Source organism: Equus przewalskii, chromosome 8 (assembly GCF_037783145.1).
Source record: "Equus przewalskii isolate Varuska chromosome 8, EquPr2, whole genome shotgun sequence".
Taxonomy (NCBI): Eukaryota; Metazoa; Chordata; class Mammalia; order Perissodactyla; family Equidae; genus Equus; species Equus przewalskii.
The window spans coordinates 82736141-82751353 of NC_091838.1; the positions used below are offsets into that span (position 1 = coordinate 82736141).

At 59.2% G+C, this 15213-nt stretch overlaps 1 protein-coding gene across 50 annotated transcripts in view; it reads right to left on the bottom strand.

The window, feature by feature from the left end:
* TSNARE1 (t-SNARE domain containing 1) overlaps positions 1 to 15213 on the bottom strand; it is a 171645-nt gene that overhangs the window by 117297 nt on the left and 39135 nt on the right. For 32 of the 50 annotated variants that reach the window (XM_070631169.1, XM_070631168.1, XM_070631166.1 and 29 more), the window contains exons 2-4: positions 14539 to 14664; positions 6198 to 6347; positions 4419 to 4928 (exon numbers count right to left, since the gene is read on the bottom strand). In XM_070631169.1, coding sequence (XP_070487270.1) covers positions 4419 to 4928; positions 6198 to 6347; positions 14539 to 14626 — 748 coding nt within the window. In that variant the 5' untranslated portion in view covers positions 14627 to 14664. The remainder of the gene's footprint in view (positions 1 to 4418; positions 4929 to 6197; positions 6348 to 14538; positions 14665 to 15213) is intronic. The other 18 variants (XM_070631151.1, XM_070631144.1, XM_070631143.1 and 15 more) reach the window with 2 other exon arrangements.

The following is a 15213-nucleotide window of genomic DNA, read 5'->3' on the forward strand; positions in this document are numbered from 1 at the left end:
CTTGCAGGGGCTCTGCCCACCATAGCACCACCCGAGGCCGGGCAGCTCCCCACATCCCTCTGAGGGCCGGACTGAAAGATGGGGTGCCTGGGGTCCCAGGCAAGAGGAGATCAAGTGATCCCACAGCACCACAGATGCAGGACAAGCCAGGGGAAGCGGGAGCACCTCTCAGCTCGAGTGAGACGGGCCTGGGTAAAACCTAGAGCCCCACTAAGCTGGGGTGGCAACCCCTCACTGTCGAGTGGGGTGACAGCTGCCTCTCCTCACAGCCCGCTGGGGTCTGCCCAGCACAGTGCCCGCACAGGCTCGGGGCCCAGGCCAGGCCGTTCCCCAGATATCGCCAGCCTCCCTGCAGATGAGATGCGGGGTGTGTGGGGGTTCCACACTATGTGACCCCAGCAAGGGTCAGGTCCCAGCATGCCCAGTGGCTCCACCCTCACAGCTTGGCCTCCGCAGGGTAACTGGGACTTCTCGCCTCTGACCCATGTGAGCAGCTGCTAGCTTCTGCATAACCTGGCCGGTCACTGGTGCCCAGCCCACCACTCCAGCACGCGAGGGTCCCTGGTCACATCCAGCTGATGGACACAGAATGAATGGAGATAACGGGGTAGTCCCCCGCGAGCACATCCCCATTCTGAAACTCACACACCCGTCACCATAGCTTCAAAATATGGAGAGCACGGCTGGTGGGCCCAGAAGGAGAAACAGAGAAATCCCAATCCTCGCACGTGACTGGAAGAGGTTCACCAGGAGCACCCGGTGGCCGGCCCCACGACCAGCCTGTGTGGCCCGCGGTGAACACTCAGAAAGCAGGCATCCCAGGAGCGGAGCTGGCGGCGAGAAGCATGTCTGTCACGGGCTGTTCAACGAACCTCAGGCCTGGGCCCCTGCTATGGACACTGGAGGAGGAGCGGGAAGCGCTGGGAAGAGGAGGGACAGGGACCGTCCGCTCTTCAGGAGATGGCCTCGCTGCCCCGGGCATGGGAGACGGCGCTAGGGGAAGTGGGAGCAGCCAAGAGCCTGCGCAGGGCAGGGAGGTGGTGCCCCGGCCAGGCAGCTGCTGAGGCCACTTGAAGATGCCGCGGCCACTTGTGCCGGTCAGTGGCTCATGGCGCTGTGACTGATGGGCAGTGTCTGCCACGGACAAGGCGTGGGTATGCAGGCACCAGGCCGGGAGGTCCCCGCTACTGAAGAAGCAGCCCTCCAGGCTCCAGACAAAGGCTGAAAGGGCTCTGGGAGAGAAGGTTGAGTGGGCAGACCTAGGTCTGGGCCCGGCCGCAGGGCTCCCAGCGCGGAGCAGCAGCACAAGGGGCAGACGTGCCTGCAGCACCCCCACCGGGGCCACACTGCCCACCCTGTCACCTGCGCTCAGGAACCCCGGGAGGCGGGACGCCAGGGCAGGTCACACGGAGGGCAGGGCAGCCCACGCAGGCCTTGTGCAGAGGACGTGTCTGGACACAACCGGGAGGCCAGGGCTTGTAAGAGCAGCCCTGTGGGGAGCCGTGCACCTGCCCCCGCCCCACCTAGGGCCCCAGGGAAACAAGCTCCTACAGGAGAGGCCCTGGAAAGTGAAGGGGCAGAGGGCAGGGCTGTGGGGAGTGTGCAGCTCACTCCCCCACACAGCGAGGCGGCGTGACCTCAGCCAAATGCACCAGCACCAACACGGGGACACTGTGGAGACCCACGATGGGGCTGAAGGGAGGGCAGTGAATGGGCCTCTCCAGAGTGGGACCCAAGTGCTCAGGGTCCAAGTGCCCAGGTTCCGGATCCGCATGCCCCAGGGAGGCAGACAGCTGTGCGGGCGAGGTGGCCAAGGCTGGGCACAGGGCAGCCTCTGGTCCCGGAGGAGGCAGCAAGCAGGGTCACTGCCCATTGGGAAGAACACAGGAGCGATCAGGGAGCAAAGGTCTGCTGGCCCCGTGGGGTGGCCCTGGCCCCTTTTCATCCCCTGTTGATCACAGCAGCCCAGGGGGTTCAGAGACCCCACTTTACAGAGCAGAGGCCCTTGCTCTCAGGGATCCAGCGCTCTGTGACCTCTGCCGGCACACAGGCAGCATGCACCTTCCAGGATACCAGGGGCCACGAGGACACCAGGGCAGTGGCGTCCAGACCCCCACACCATTAAGGCACGGGCTGGCATCTGAAAGCAGAGACGAAGCCCGTGCGGGCTGTCAGTCAAATACCTAGGTCGACCTCGCTTCATTTCTGAAGGTCTTCCTGTAGCTTCCGGCCCAGTTTCAAGCCAAAGACTATGTGAGGAATTGGAAATGCCCCCTCAGACCCAACTCCGTGCCCACCCAGGACCAAGGAGGCACGCATCCGCCCTCCCGTCTCTAACTCTCCGTATTCGGGCTCAGCCGCTCATCACAGCTCCTGGGTTACAGTCTGGACCTTCGGTTCCTACCTGTCCCCACGGCTCTACTGCTCTCTGGCACAGGCCCCGGCACCCTCCACACCCCATGCACATCTGGGGCATCTGCCCAGGCTTACAGTCCAGACGCACGTCTCCTGAGAGGGTAAGGGCAAAGGGATTCTCGGCAGCAACCAGTAACAACGAGTGCTGGTGAGTATGCAGGGGACTCAGGAAGGAACAGCGGTGGACAGCTGAGAGGAGCAGAGGGGATCCAGCGAGAACCCCTGCAGAGCAGCGGCGGACCAGCACCTTGGCCCTTGGGGCCTAAGCCCTCCCTCCAGCCCTTGCCCTCTGACCCCAAGCCAAAGAGCATGCTCCTAGAGCCTGGGTCAGGGCAGGAGGCCCAGGGACCAGAGGCCTGGGACACAGAACTGGACAACAGGCAGAGAGGGGAGCATCACCCCACTCCCACCGTGTCCCCCAGCACTGCCTCCCCACTGACATCACTGATACCATGTCAACACCACATCCACTTGGCCATCACTCCTGGCAAGCTTGAGCCCAACCCTCCGGAGCCCTAGGCATGGCCACCCACACACTCCTCATCAGCCCCTGACTCTGAGGGCACCTGTGAGGAGGCAGGAGGGCCTCTCCACGTGAAAGCCAAGGGTCCCGGAGCCCGAGGCCCCAGGACAGCAGCCCTCTGCATCACCCAGGCCCTGCACGTGACCACTGCCTCACAACACTCCCTGCCCCACAGGGCCTGTCCTCACCCGGGACAGCACAGAGGGGAGCCCGGGCTGAAGACGGGATCCCACGCCCCAGCGCAAGAGGCAGGGGTGCTCCCCACAGCACAGGACATGAGCCCCACCCACAGCCACGAGGAGAGGTTTTGCCATGCCCAGCACCACCTCGTCCTTGCTGCGCACACGGCTCAGCATGAGAGAACATCTGGGCTGGCAACTCAAGGGGAGCGGTGGCCACCTGCTGCAGCCCCGTGCTCCAGGCCAGTCCCAGAGGGCACGATCTATCTGGGCAGCTCCCACAGCAGAATGCAGACCTGACACCCGTGCAGCAGGAGTCCGCCACGGGGACCACAACACCCTCATCCTCTGCATACTCACAATGGCCTCACACAGCACTTCTGCAGCCCTGCGTGCCCGTGGATTGCGCACACCCAGACAGCATACCACCCCAGCCCATCCAGAACGCACTGCACCTAAGCTCCCAGACGTTGGGCCCACATTGACCTCCATCAACCTCCCCAACCCGCCATGCCTGACTGGGGCCTTTGTGAGACGTCAGACCCTCAGAGGGACACACCCCCGGAACATGGCCCAGGGAAGGGCTCTGTCTGCACCCCAGGAGGCCCCGAGGTGAGCCGGGCTCCCTAACCCTCCCTCCCTAGCTGCCCCTCCTGATGCTGCAGGGTTGGCCCCACTGTACTGAGGCCTCTTCCGGATGTCACACCAGCAACAGTGCCACGCGTTCCAAACACTAGCCCCGACGCCCAGTCGTGAGACCAGGTCAGAATGTCAGCATAACATTTTATTTACCAAACAGGGTAGGACAGTGCGGTTAGAGCGGGTCAGGACAGCACAGAGAGGTCGGCGCATGGAATGGCATGAGGTCAGCAGTGCTTGAGATCCTGCGTTTCAGGCGTGTGAAAACGCAGGCAGTGACAGAAAATGTACTTCTGACTGCAGGTCATGGTCAAAAGCAGGAACCAGGTGACCTTGAGAAGGGAGCTGCGTCTTGTCCGTGCAGCCCAGCCCTCTGCTCTGTGGGGTGAAGGAGAGGACTGAGGAAAGCTAAGGAGGCACCAAGTCCCTGCGAAGCGCCTCGGTATTTAAACTGTTGTGGCGTGCAGGGACGGCGGGTGAGCGCCCCGGCGCAGCTGCCGAGGACGAAGGGGCGGGAAGGATGCGGACGATGGAGGTGCTGGTGAAGGGGTCGGGTAGGGGATCCCTAAGGAGAAGGAGGAGCTGCAGCATCCCCAGGGACAGGCCAGGCCAGGCGGGTCTCTGCCCCGCTGTGGGCGGGGCTGAGCTGGACAACAACTCACCTCTGGGGGGCTCCAGGCCGAAGCCCCCACAGGACAGGGCCTGGCAGGAGAAGGTTCTGGCCACCACCTGCTCCACGGGCGTGAGTGCCAGGGCCTGGGGCTTGCCGGAGCCGGGGCCATGGGCCGCCCTGCGGAGGTCACCCAGCTTGCGCCGCACGACGGCGCGCAGATCCCGCCACTTGTGCTTGAGGTCCACGACGTCGCGGCGGCAGTAGCCCAGCGCGTTCACGGCCTGAAGGATGCGGCTCCACACGCGGTACCTGCGGGTCGGCTCGGCCTTCAGCAGCCCCGTGCCGAAGAGCAGCTGGTGGTGCTTGCTGACCTTGGACACCAGCACCTCCGTCTCCTGCGGGCAGAAGTTGGGCTTCCTCTTCTTGGCCCGAGTGGCGCTGGGTCCCGCCATCCTGCCATGGGCCCCGGCAGCCGAGTCCTTCCTTGGGCCGGCGGAGGGGGTCGAGGTGGGCGAGGTGGGCTCCAGCGTCCCGCTGCCATCGGTGGCAACCCCTGGCCCTGGAAAGGCACCAAAAGGCGGGTGTTTAAGGCACCTGGGCCAGTGGGGATGGCGGCTCCAGCAGCAGCTCCCGGGGCACCTCCTCTGTGGCTTCTGCTTCAGGACACTGCTGGACACTGCTGCCTCTCCCGGCCGCTGCCCCTCCCTGCTGGATGTCGGAGGCCTGGCTCCAAGTGCTAGCCCCGCCACTGCACGGCTGGGCGCCACCCAGCAAGGGACTTCACTTCCGGACCACAGCGCCCATCTCCACAGAGGGCTCCCATCCCTGCCTGCCTCCTGCAGCCACTGTGGAGCCGAGGAGCGAGACAGGCCTCTCCTGTCCGCAGGCAGAAGGCACTCGGGGCCAGGATCAGGCTGTTCCTAGGACACCTCCCATCAGAGGACAGCCCTCACCTCTGCCATGCCAGGACGCCCTGGCCAAGAGCCCCTCAGGATGTCTCTGCTCCTGCCTTCCTGCCAAGCTGCTGGCCTTGACTTCCCCTCCCGCGCAGCGAGCGGGGAGCAGGCAGCCTGGTCTGTAGCTTCCGCCCCCTGCTCATCGGCACCCCCACAGCCTCCCTCTCCTCACTTCACAGGGGTCCTTGGGCTGGGCCAGAAACAGCACCGAGGTCTCCAGGCCTTTGTCACTAGCCTACCGGTGCCAGCCTGGGGGCAGAGGGACGATCTGTAAAGGCAGAAGAAAGGGCTCCCCCATCAGGCCACGAGTCTCCCAGAGGCAGGGACCAAGTCCCCAGTACTGAGGGGCCCCTGAGGGTGGAGGGATGTCTGAGCCTCCCTGGGGGAGAGCTCACAGAGCAGCAGCCCGCGTGTCTCTTCCAGGTCCCTATCACCCAGAAGGCCGCCCTCTGCGGAGGCCACCACCCCTCCTCCTAAAGCGCACGCCCAGGACCCAGTGCTCCCTTACTAGCCCAGGCTGTGAGGAGAACCCAGGCTCTGGACGAAGGGGCCACTGTGCAGGCCCAGCCCCCAAGCACGAGCAGCCCCTCACTCTCGGCCGTGTGGGGCCAGGCCTCATCCTGCAAGCCCACAGTGCCCTGACAGTGCTGGCCATCATGCGACATCCCTCCTGCCACTGGTCCAGCCCTGCCACACCATCCCCTGTGCCTGGGGAAGGGAAAGGCTGGGGGGTGAGTGTGGAGACAGGCTGGAATCCCTGCCGCAGCCCTGAGCCCCGGGCCTCTGCGTCCCACCCCGGCCCGCTGACCCTCCCTCCTCAGCGCTCAGCAGCCTTCCCGGGACCCCCAGACCCTGCATCCCAGTGGAAGTACCTCGCTTCCTGGCCCTCGGGCCTCCGGGCGTGCCCACCGGCCCCAGATCACCTTCCCCGTCCTTGCCCACACAGGGGTCCTGCGGGTTGCTCTCTGGCGATGGGCAGGGGAAATGGTGGATTCCATACTCAGTCCAACATTTAGCGCACTCTACGGACAGCAAGGGACATTCATGGTTACGGCCAGCCTGCCCACAGAGCGGCTCAGGGCGCTGCTAGCAGAGCAAGGGCCCCACACAGGACAGCAGGCACCCCAAGCCCTCCAATCATCCACGCTGAGAAGCTCCACTTGGACTTCCCTCCTCCAGGAAGCCTTCCCTGACTGCCCCCTCTCTGGAACACCTCCTTCTGCTGAAAGCCAGCATGGAGTTCAGAACTTTAGATGTTCCAGATCTTTATCTGAACCACAGCTATTGGGAAAGGTGACCCAATGCCAGAGAGAAACCCCCTAGAGGAGGGCCCTCAGACGTGGCCCACAGACCAGGCCGGGCCCTGGACGAGTGCTACCTGTCTGCAACAATGACGTGCGAAATAGAGAATGAGGCTTTGGGAAGGTTTATAGCAATTCGAAATCTCCCAGCACCCCAGCGAGGGTCACCCTGCTGTATTTACAAGAATACTGCTCCACGGCACACTGAAGTGCTCTTCCCAACGCACGGCCGCAGAGCTGAGTGACCGTGCCGCGGGCGCCCGCACCTCTCTCCATCTCCCCAGCCGCTCAACAGGCGCCAGGCGAGGGGCCGGGCCACCAGGGAGGACACCTAATTTTCTCTTTGATAATTTTAATTTCTTTAAAAACAACTACTGGGCATGTTTTGCTGGAATGTGTCAAGCCTAAGACGCGCCTTTAAAACCGTCTCAACAGCCCTGGAGCCGAGACGTGCCTTCCAGTCCACGGCGCCCTGAGTCAGTGAGGCCGGGCAAGCCAGGCTGAGGCCACAGGAGCCAGGGCCGCGGGCCGAGCAGGTGCCCGTCTTCTCCCCAGGGCTCGCTCGAGAAGAAGCGCAGTGTCCAGGAAGCGCGCTCCAGGAGGCAGTGGCTGGCCCGGTTGACTCAGAAGCCCTTCTCACCAAGGCCACAAGGAGTTCTCCTGGATGACAGGGCTGTCCCCGGCCAGTCTCAGCTCTGAGCTCCCGAAACAGCTGCCCCTTCCCGGAAAAGGCCTTGGTCTCCGATCTCCCCCAGAGAGGAAGCGTGAGGGACACCTGTTCGGCTTCTGCTCTGCGTCCCTCTAGGGAGACAGTGCAGCCCAGCGTGATAGGGACAGAAGGACCACCCCAAAGGCTCCCACCTAGACTCCACCTGAAGGTGGGAAGGGTCTCAAAGGCCATCTTGTCCATCCTCCCGCCTCCAGGCAGCACTAACCCAAACCACACAGGCAGCCAACGGGCCTCCCAGCCCACAGACACAGGGGAGAGCCCCAACCCCCCACTCCCTGAGCCTGCATCCTCCTCCTCCTCCTCCTGCTCCAGCACCTGGCTCGGGGGAAGATGGAGAAGGAAGGCAGGGCGGCAGGCTAGCTTATCTTGGGGCAGAGGTTCCCATAGAACAGAAGTGCAGCCAGCCAGACCTCAGAGTCAGAACAAGAGAACTCTCCATGGTGTCTGGGGAGGAGATGCAGCCCTGGGCAGTCCCAGCATGTGAGAGAGGCCCTGGCTCAGGCCACAGCCCCACCCACATCCAGGTGTCTTTGTGGGTCTGAGGCTCTAGGACAGGGCCCACCTCCCAGGAGGGCAGGGCCCATCACGTCCCCTCTTCTCGAAGGGACTCCTCTACAGCACCCGCGCCAGGCTCCCCTGCAGGCAGACACTCCCAGGCCTTAAGACCCCAGCCCCGGAGACCCCAGCCCCAGCAACTGCCGCCAAACACTGGCGTGTAAGGAGGCAGCTCAGCTGTCCAGGTACCCCGAGACGGGTCATCATCTGCTCAGGGCCCCAGAGCCCCTCTTCAGGGAGCAGGGAGACCACAGGCCCAGCTGGCAGCCCAGGTTGCCACCCAATGACCTCGCCACACTAGCACCCAGCCACCAGAAGTCAAGGCCCTGTCCACCTCCCCTGGTTACTCCACACGGTCCCCAGACACCCATGGAGGACCCAGTCTAGTCTGCCCACCAGAATCTCATGAGCCTTGAACTTTGGGGGTCGGGGAGGCTGGGACAATTATTGTTTGTTTCTGATTATAGAAAATAATACACACAATTACAGGAAAAAGTTTAAATGCAGACAATTATAAGAAAACAATAAAGATCGTGTGCAACCACAGCATCCAGCAGTAAAAACTGTTAACAGTGGTAGGTGGGGTCTCATGCAAGTAGAAGATGGTAGACGTGGCTTTGCTTGTTTCACTGACCACGTGTGCCACCACATCCAGGTGTGTACAGAGGTCGCCCCGCGCTCTTCCACAACTGATCCTAACGCCTGCGCGGTACGTACCCCATCGCAGACCGTCGCCCACTCCACGGTCTCCCTAAGCTGGGTACTGACGGCATTTCTGCGTTCTCGCTGATAAGGCGCCCTGCAGCGAACACCTCTGCCCACATCTCTGATTGTTTCCTAACATTCCAAGAAGAGGCCTGGCTGGGCGAGAGGGGGAAGCCGGTGGGCTGGGAAGCGGGGACGGGGGTGCCCTCGCCTCCCGAGGTAGCTGGCTCCACCGCAGCCTGGCGCTGTGGTGTCTCACTAGGTTAACTTCCACCTCTCTGGGCACCAGCGAGGCTGGGAACTTCTCACGCACGGTGAGTCATCATCCGTGTTTCCTATCGGCTCGCAGATCCGGCCCATTTGTATGAAGACTCTGGGCTGTCCTTCTACTCACGTGAGTCCTTTGTGTGTTAATAAGCTGCCAGTTGGCTCTTGCATCTGTGAAGGGATTTGGGACACAGAGCCCACCGTAAGCTCCTAAAATGCCTAGAGGTCCCGTGCGCTCCACAGTGCTTGGCGCACAGCAGGCAGAGCAACCCACGGCTGCTCCCGCGCCACGGGGTCCCCGCCTGCCCACCATCCTGCCCGGGAGCCTCCCCAGCTCACCCCACAGAGGAGGGTGAGGAACCAGAATCACGCCAGCGCCCCAGAAGCAGCCCTATCTCCACAACTGCCAACAAACAGGACAACTTTAGCAGATCCTTTTCTGACAGAAATGCAATTAAGTTAGAAATCATTTTAAAAAGAAAATTAGAGGGCCAGCCCTGGTGGCCTAGTGGTCAAGTTTGGCACGCTCCACTTCAGTGGCCCGGGTTCAGCTCTGGGCACAGACCTACACCACTTGTCTATCAGAGTGGCCATGTTGTGACAGGGGCTCACATACAAAATAGAGGAAGACTGGTAACAGATGTTAGCTCAGGGCCAATCTTCTTCAGCAAAAAAAAGACAACTAGGAAAAATTACATACATTGGAAATGATGAAATACAATTCTAAAGTCCTGGGATCAAAGAAGAAACCACAATGGAAATGAGAAAATATTTACAACTAAATAAGAATTTAAAATGCTACATATTTTTAAATGTGTGATATTCAACTAAAGCAGTGATTTGGACATTTATAATCTTAAATGCTTTTATGAGAATAGAATAAAAACTGAATATGAATGAGTAAACACTAACTTAGGAGTTTGAAAATACAGCAACACGAACTCAAAGAAAGAGGGAGGAAAATAATAAAAACATGAGCAGAAATCAATCACGTTTAAAACTAGCATATAATAGAAGGGATCAAAAAAGCCAAAAGTCATTTCTCTGGAGAGGCTTATAAAATTGCCAAGCCTCTGCCAATATTGATTATAAAGGAAGAAAATAGGCAGGTACAAACAACCTCAGAAATAAGAAGAGGACGGGATTTAGACACTGCCCACGGTAATAGACAGCAGCCACGGGAACGGGAGCCCGTGCAGCCCTGACCGAGCGTGCTCGGTCCCAGGCCTCGTGTGGGCTGACTGTCCCGCCATCCCCCCGCCCCGTGGACCTGTGCTCGCCACCGCCAGGCAGTCGAGGTGCAGGGAGTAAACGACAGGGCAGGTGGGGACGGAACCAGGGCGGCTGCTTTCCGAGCTGTGCCCTTAACCTCACATGACACTGCCCAGTGTGACCCTGGCCAATGGGAGGCCTCGTGCACAATGTTATTTCACTAAGTTTGAACATTTAGAGGCAGCAGACACAGGTCCAGAAAAACAAGATTTAGCAAAACTGAGCCAAGAAGAAACAGAGAGCCTGAGGAGTGTTTAGAGCTGGAGGAACTGTCTGCCAGTCAAAGCTCCCTCCACAGAGAGAACACCGGGCCCAGACGGCTTCACAGCGAAACCAGCAAGATCTGAGGAACACGCAGGCCTACTGTCCCAAAAGCTCAGCCCGACGCTAATCCCCACCTCTAGCCCACGTCATCGAGAGGTTCCAACGGCTCGGGGAGGCAGGAAAAGGAAATAAAAGGTGAAAGCATCGGAAAAGAAGAGAAAAGAACAGTCATTATCCACAAATGATGCCATTCGTCTACACAGAAACCTCAAGATTCCACAGACAAATTATTACATAATGAAAAGAGCTCAGTAAAATGGTAGGATATAGTCAGTAGACAAAAATCAATACATTCCACAGGAAAAATCTGGTTTCTTCAAGAAATAAACTTCAAAGGGAAAAAAAACCCAAAAAGATGGAGGCAAACCAAGAGACTAAGAAAGACTTCAAAGGCCTGTCAGTCAAGTGCATACGTGGCTCTCCTCAGGACCCCGCTTCCACCAGCCAGCTGAGGACACGCTGGGTGTCTGCAACGTAACGGGAGATCTGAACGGGCGCTGGGGCTCAACGCCAGGCCTCGCAGGGGGATCTAGTTATGCAGAGAGGAGCCCTCGCTTAGAGGGACGCTGACACATCAACATGAGACATGCGGATGTCTGGGACTGCCTTCAAAATGACCTAGGGGGCTGGGGGGGACACGAGGGCACAGGTGAGGGTGGACTGGCCGTGTGTGGACCCCCGGCCAAGTCGAGTGCATGCACGGGGGTTCATTCCACCACTGTGTCTCCTTTTCTATGCTTGAATTTTCCACATTTAGAAAGTTAAAAAATAAGACATTTAAAAATTAAATAAAATCTCTGGACTTTGCTTTTTTAGAAAAAACCAATTGCATGTGTAAAAACCAGCAACAAAGACTTGGAACACGTAATATTCAGAATGGTACCACTTAGAGCAGCAGCAAAAAGTAGGTTTTTATTTTGTTGAAACAAATTTAATAAAAGATATGTAAGATCTTTATGAGAAAAATTACAAAACTTTATTGAAAGACATTAAAGAAGACTCAATAAATAGAAAAACATACATGATCATGGATTGGAAGACTGAGAAAGACAAAGATGCCAATTTCCACCATATTAATACAGTAGATGCAAAGCAATTCAAGCCAGAACTCCAAGTTTGACAAGGGATTCTAAAATTTATGTTCAACAACAAAAGGCCAAAAATACCCAAGACATTTCCGAGGAAAGACAAACAGAGCAACTTGCCCTAAAAAATATCAAAAATTATAATAATTCTATGAAAATTAAGATGGATTTTTACATAGGAGAAGAAAAATTGACCAAGAGAACCCCTATGGAAACTTCATTTGTCACAGAGCTGGCACTGCAGGTCTGTAGGAAGGGACAGGATTTTCAACAAATAGTCCCAGAAGAATCTGTTATTCAAATAGAGAAAAATGACATTAGGGTCTCATCCTCCCCACCCACCTCACACCATAAACAAAACCAGATCCAGGTGATTAAAAGACTTACATCGTTTGAAAAACAAATCATACAAGCTTTAGAGGAACGCAAAGGCAAAATCACTGTTATATTGTGGTAGAATTCATTAAGTTAAACAGAAAAACACAAACCACGACAGAACGAGCGATAAATTCAGGTGTACGCTAACGACAAAATGCTGGTCATCGCAGCGCCACGCCGCACAGCAAGCACAAACAGGGGCAACTGCTCGCAGCTCCGCCAGGGCTCCACCCCCAGGACAGGCAGGGAAAACTCACACATCAGTAAGGGCAAGAGAAACCCAAGGGAAAACGAAGACTGAACCGGAGAAGAGACCCGAATGCCCAGCCAACGCAGGAAAACACGACGCGCCCGGCAGTTACCAGGGAAATGGAAATGAGGACCAGAAGAGCCCAGCCCACACCCCAGACCGCAAAAGCCACCGTCCCGGAGGCTGGTGCTGACGGGGACGGAGCAGAGGGCGCGCGCTCCAGAGGGAGCAGCGTCAGCACAACCACCAGCAACCCACCTGGTGCACCCCCATGCGAGGACCCCAAACAGACACCCTAACTGTCCTCGCATGGGGACTAGATACAGATGGCTCGGCGCACTCACACCACCAGACGCTGCAGAGCAGGGACACGGAAGGGGACAGCTACGTGCAACCCCAGTGACTCAGGAGTAAAACTAGCAAGCTGAGGGACAACACAATCACACGGTCCATGCAACTGAGCGGCATGTACACGCAGCACGGTTCTGTCCCAGGAGTACACACGAGGGTAAATCCATGAACGCACATGGGCAGGGTGAGGAGGGGGTGGGCCAGAGAGGCGGGCTGTGTCATGGGGCCTTAAACAGTGAAGTTTAAACTCTACACGCACACACACAAGCACACACACACAAGCATACACACACACAGTCTTGCAGGTACTCCATATCCCAGAGAACATAAAGTCAATCACGCAGCTCACACTGTCCCCACTGAAACCCGTGTGATGGCTTCCCTTTGCTCGGGGACGAGAGCACAGGTGACCAGGACCACATGGCCACACTGGCCTGGCCCACCAGCCTGTCCACCCAGTCACACTGTTTCTCAACAGGACAGGCCCCTTCAGGACCCTGGGCTGCCTCCTCCCCAGGCTCCTCCCAAGGCGTCCTCCCTCACCACCTCGGCTGACACAGCCCACCCCTCCCACCACATCAGTCCTCTCCTTCGTCCTCCCTCATGGCCTCCACAGCAGCTGAGCCAGATGACTCCGGAATGTCTCCTTGAGGGAGCAAAGATGCTATTCTTCCCACACCAGGCCCCTGACACCTGGAGGGCCACCTGGATAAATGTTCCAGGCGAGAAGCGGGAGGCCGTGGTGGGAGGAGACTGGCGAGCGCCAGACCAGCGCTCCCAGCTGAAAGGAAGGACAGGCCGGGGGAGGGACGGTCCTGGAGGACTGTGCCTGGGCCCCAGGCACCACTGTGCCCCAGCACCGAGCCCTGGGCCTGGGCCGGGAGGGAGTCTGCAGAATGAGCCAAGCAAGGAGGAGGGAGGCTGTGAGGAAGACAGCCACGGGGATGACCACGAGGACTCACGCCCACCCAGCCTCAGTCCACACCAGCACCGATGACTCAGAGGCCAGCTGCCCGTCCAAGTGCGTGCTGCTTCCCCTCTGCAAGGAGGGCTGCCAAGGAGCCAGCAATGGCCCCCTGCCCAGCCTGCTTCCCTGAACAGGCACCCCTGGGAACAAAGCCCTGGACAGGAGCCACAGAGAAGCCACAAGGAAAGAAACTCGGGCCCAGCCTCAGGAGGTCCCAGGTGGACAGGGAGCCACCGCCCACGAGGGCCCGAGGCTCTGGCAGCAGCCGGGGTAGGGCAAGTGCAGCCTGCAGACAAAAGCAAAGAGCTCAGGGACCCCAAATCCATCCCTTCCCCACTCCTAGGCAGCTGCCTGTGGAGGCTGCTCTGACCAGATGCTGGGAGCCAGAGGGGAGAGGCAGGACAGAGACATGGTCCAGTGGGCCTGCCACCTGGAGCAGGGGGCTGCCTTCCAGAGGGAGGAGAGCACAGGCAAGGGGCAAGGCGGGCAGACAGCAGCACCGTCCACTGTGGGGTGCACACGCAGTCAGCCTGCAGGGCTCTCATACTCAACCAAGTGATCAGAGCAGGGCTCTGCACCCAGAAGTATCTGGAAGGGACCCCTGCTCGCCCATACCAGCTGCACAGCCCCAGGATGTCGCTTATCACCCCCACAGGCCTCAGTTTCCTCCTGTGCACACCATGAAAAATAACACCTGCTCCACACTGTCGTTAGGAAGACCAGACCAGATCACTCATCTACTCTGCCCCCCAAGTGCCCCTGAGCACCAGCAAATCAGCTCAGTCCAGAACGACGGCGGACACCAGGGCTGCCCCACGGCAGGCAGCCTCTCCCAGTCTGTTCTCTCCTGGTGCTGACTCAGCCCCACACCAATAGCCCCACCCGGGTGTGGGGCCAACATCACCCGTGGTCTCAGGTCACAGGCAGTGTTGGTTAAAGGGACAGAACCCATCTACACCCACCAACACAACACAGCCCACTACCATCCCCTTACATCCCCCACCCACGCTGCCAGCCGCTGTCATTACCTAGGGGCTGATAGCCTTGTCTGGAGGGTCCCCCAAAAGGGCCGTGGCTCCCCAGGCCGCCACTGCCAGCGATGGACCCATAGGACATCTTCTCACGGAGGGCAGGGCTGCCACCTTCCCACAGAGCTGGAAGAAAGAAAAATCGGGGCAGGGAGGGAGGAGAGAGGGGTTAGTGCTCAGACTGCGGTGGGCCCGGCTCTGCCCACCCGCCCATGAGCCTGGCTCCCAGCAGCCTTGCTCTGGGCAGCCTGGTGCGCGTATCTCAGCCCAGCCAGACTCCTCCCAGCCCCTGCCAGGGGCCCTCTGGTACCTCATCCCGGTGTGGGAACACTGGGAGGCTGCCTCCCTACAGGGACCCTTCTCAAAGACCACAGCCATCCCAACCAGAGCCCCAGCTCCCCTACTCTCCCCTGAGCAAGCCCACCCCAGCCTGGCTTCTGAGACCGCCAGGTCCCTGCCACATGTGCGTCGGTACCCACGGCACCACGGAGCCAAGCGCCGCATTATGCTGGGACCCACAAGACTCGTGGCACCTGCCGACCCTCCGCCTCCAGCTCGGTCCTCCTGAGACACACAGGATGGCAAGAGGGCTGGGGGCTGGCCACCTGGGCTGAAACCACCCCCGTCACTGCTACCTATGCAGCTCAGGACAAGCCGCAGGCCCTCTCTGGGCCT